The 3,466-nt window shown below is 45.9% G+C and overlaps 1 protein-coding gene across 1 annotated transcript; it reads right to left on the minus strand.

The window, feature by feature from the left end:
- Positions 1-775: 775 nt before the first annotated feature.
- LOC18442192 (adenylate-forming reductase 06235) lies at positions 776-3,035 on the minus strand. Its single transcript, XM_020672299.2, is given in 3 exon segments — positions 776-1,359; positions 1,422-1,486; positions 1,488-3,035. Coding segments are annotated over 3 exon segments (1,593 nt in total). The 5' UTR covers positions 2,814-3,035; the 3' UTR covers positions 776-1,157.
- Between the last annotated feature and the right edge of the window lie 431 nt (positions 3,036-3,466).

The following is a 3,466-nucleotide window of genomic DNA, read 5'->3' on the forward strand; positions in this document are numbered from 1 at the left end:
CCACTGTTGTTGTTAGACTTCTGGTGGCGGCGGACAAAGCTGGACATCGGAGAGGTGCTATGGGGAGAGGCCCCTCACCATTTCTTTTTTGAGAGCGGAGAAGAAGCCATGTTTCCTCTGCATTTTTTTCTTTTACCCATTCCCCCTCTCACTACAATGGAGGTGACCACCTAGCTGCCCTAAAGAGAAAAAACCCTGAAAATGGCGTTTTTTTTGGGCTTCCTTCAACCCAACATCTCTCTCTTTCTCTCTCAATGTCTAAATGGTTGCTCCCAGACCTCCACTACAAACTCATTTCTCTAAAACTACTCTCTCTCCTCCAGCCAAATCCACCTCTCTCTCTCTCTCTGAAAGTGCCTATCTCAGACACCAAATACCTTTTCCTCATTCGGTCTTTGAGAAAACAGCCTTTTCTGCAAAACCCACATCTCTCTACTTCACGAGAAAACCGAAACTCTTCTCTCTCTCTTCTCTGTTTCTAATCTACTACTGAGAACCTTACTCGATGCTCAACGCCAAAATATCCTGCACCCTGTAAAGGCGTCCACATTGGGAAAACGATAGAGAGAGAAAAGCGCATGGTTTAGAAAGAAGAATGCTAAAAAAAAAAAAAAATTATATTCCGTGTTTTTGAGAGGGACGCAACTTACACAAAAGAGAAAAGTGGTCCTCGTGGACATATAACCCTCAAAATGGTAATTTAACCCACCAAAATAAGGTTTGTACGTAATTTGCTAAGAAAATTTAAAGACTTCCGCACAAAAATGTTGGACCATTTTTACTTACGAAACTGGGGGAATCTCTATTTCCACACTTATTTTTTTTGTTGAATGCGTAAAAATGAGAGGTCAAGAGGGATCTTGAACCTGTACAATAAGAAGGTATAAATAAAAAAGTAATGTTCCTATAGGACTTTCTTCATATGCGTAGGACCCTAAAAGATCATCATTAAAGTTAGTATGGATTTCTAAAAAAATTATCACATGGATGTGGGAATTGACTTTTCTATAGATCCATATGAAATTTAATGATGATCCTTTGAGGCTTTACATACATGGATGAACGAGGGTCCTATAAGATCATTTCTCAAATAAAAAATAAAGACTAAAAAGAGGTAAGTCTAAATAAAAAATAAAGACTAGAAAGAGATAAGTCTATCAGGAGTCCCATATGGGGCCGAAGGCGGGGAGGCCAGCAGCCTTGCAAGCATTAACCACGTCCCTGCTACCCTCTGGGTTACTGGTGACCACAACTGCCTCCACGCCCCACTTCTTAGCCGCTTTAACACTCAGTTCACCAACATTTGGCCTCCCCATTGTTGCAGTATCATGGAGTATCACCTTCTCTTTTGGGTACCCTCTCACCATTTTCACTATTTCCTCACCAAAATTTTGCTCCACGGCCTTCGCCACCCATACTACATATACCTCGGCCGCACACTGTTGCAACATGTGCGATAGAAACACGCATATCCCGGACCCTGTGGCCACCAGCAGCACCTTCTGGTACATGTTCACCAGGTATGGCAGCCCTGCAAAGTGCAAAGACCGCACCCACAGGTGGCGAGGCGGGTGCGTTACCAGCCCTTTTGTGAAGTCGCCCACTGCCCCTGCTAGCATCATGTGTGTCTTGCCATTATCAGATATGATCCCGAATGCGTGCCACTCAGAAAGCGGTGCCCGGCTTATTCTGCCCAATATTCCTGGCTTTACACCACCATCAAATTTGATCAGGCTGGCGTGCCCTGAGGGTGTTGAAACCTGTACCGGGACCCTCCTCACGGTGAGCCATGGAAGGATTATGAGTATCGTTGTGGCAGCAGTGAACCAGAATTCCTGTTTGTTTACAAGCACTGCGCCGTTCTGTAGGTCGTATGATTTGGATATCGGGTCGAAGGAAGCAGTAAGTAGGACAAAGGCCCAGAGGAGGGCAAGGGCGGCCCATCCAGTAAAGCGATGCGTGCGCTCGAAAACGTTGTGGTGGAGGTGGCGCACCAGGGGGAAGGCTGCAAGTGCAGAGAGGCAGAGGAGAGCCAAGATGGAGGAGGCTACTCCTATGATGGCAGAGGAGGTGTTCTCCCTGTCTTGCAACGTGAGCACAAGCGCGTAAACAAGCCATGCGATAGCCGATACGCCGCAGCCGCTGTGCACCCCACCTAGACACTGGAGGAATGAGGTGGTTGCAGTTTTAAGGTGGAGTGGCACAAAAGGGTGCCCTAGCACCTTCACCGCAAGCCAGAAGACCATGCGAAGGAAGGCCTCGCTGCGGCAGAGCACCGTGACCAAGACATTGCCGATAGCGAAAGCTGTCGCATGGCCTCGGGAATAAGAAAACCTGCCGGTGGCCGCGAGCACAAGTGCCACACAGTTGAGGGTGATGCACAACGCATATAGACGCTTGTACACAGTGAAAAGCCCCTGGTCAAGCAACATTATTGAAATCCTGGAGTAAAACCGCCCCTTATTCTTCTTCTCGCCAGTAGAGACCGGCGTGGCCTCTACAGGAGCAACGGGGGGTGTCTTCTGCAACTGTTTCTCGATGTCCGTCTCTCCATCTTCCTGGTTTTCATCATTGACTTCTTCGTCAACTTCGACATCGCAAAAATGGCTACTAGCACGGCTCACTGAACGCCTGAACGAAGCAGACGCAGAGGGAATTGAGAGCACCTTGGACCTGTTGGCGAGCCATGCCCAGCGGCCTTCGGCCTCAGGCTGGGGTTCTCTAATCGAGAAGGGGCTTGCCCTTGGTGGGCTGATCTCAAAGGCGACACCCCTGCAGCTTGAGAACCTTGGCCTGTTCTCTATGTTTTCCATGTTCCACTCCGAAAACAAAGCAAGCTCTGGCCTGATTGAGCTTCTAAATTTGCAGAAACAAAACACAAGCCTTTTTCTTCAATGTGTGGAATATTTTGTGTTGAAAATGGAAGGTCGATATGATTATTTATAGCTAGCTCTCTCTCTGTACTCACCTTATGTCTTGAGACTTGACCTAGGACAATGGTTGAGAGAATTAAAACATTTCGGCAGCCGGACGAAGTCATGGGACCTCCATGAATGACTTCAATACCAGCCAGAGATGGATAGCTAAATGTTGCAGTAGATATATGTCAGCAAAAATCTCAGTAAAGTTGACCCACAGTAAAGTCAACCCAGTGAAGATCGAAGTAACATGTGGTTTTTTAGGTTGTGAACTTGAGATAAGTCACTCCATAAACTGTTATTAAGCTCAAATAGGGAAAGTATACAAAGATAACATCTACTTGTACCTCACATAATCAAAAGAATTCCAAATCGGATAGTTGAAAAATTTCTCAGGTAGTTGTGGGTGTATATTCAATATTCAAAATTCAAAAAAAAAAAAAATTCTTAAACTTCGTGACACAATTCAAGATATCCAATTTGAAATTGGATAACCATACACACAAATTATGTTCTCCCTAGGCATTCAGGCTGACCATCTATCGCCA

This window comes from Amborella trichopoda, chromosome 1, assembly GCF_054954075.1.
Source record: "Amborella trichopoda isolate Santa Cruz 75 chromosome 1, AtrichopodaSantaCruz75HAP2 v2.0, whole genome shotgun sequence".
Classification (NCBI taxonomy): domain Eukaryota; kingdom Viridiplantae; phylum Streptophyta; class Magnoliopsida; order Amborellales; family Amborellaceae; genus Amborella; species Amborella trichopoda.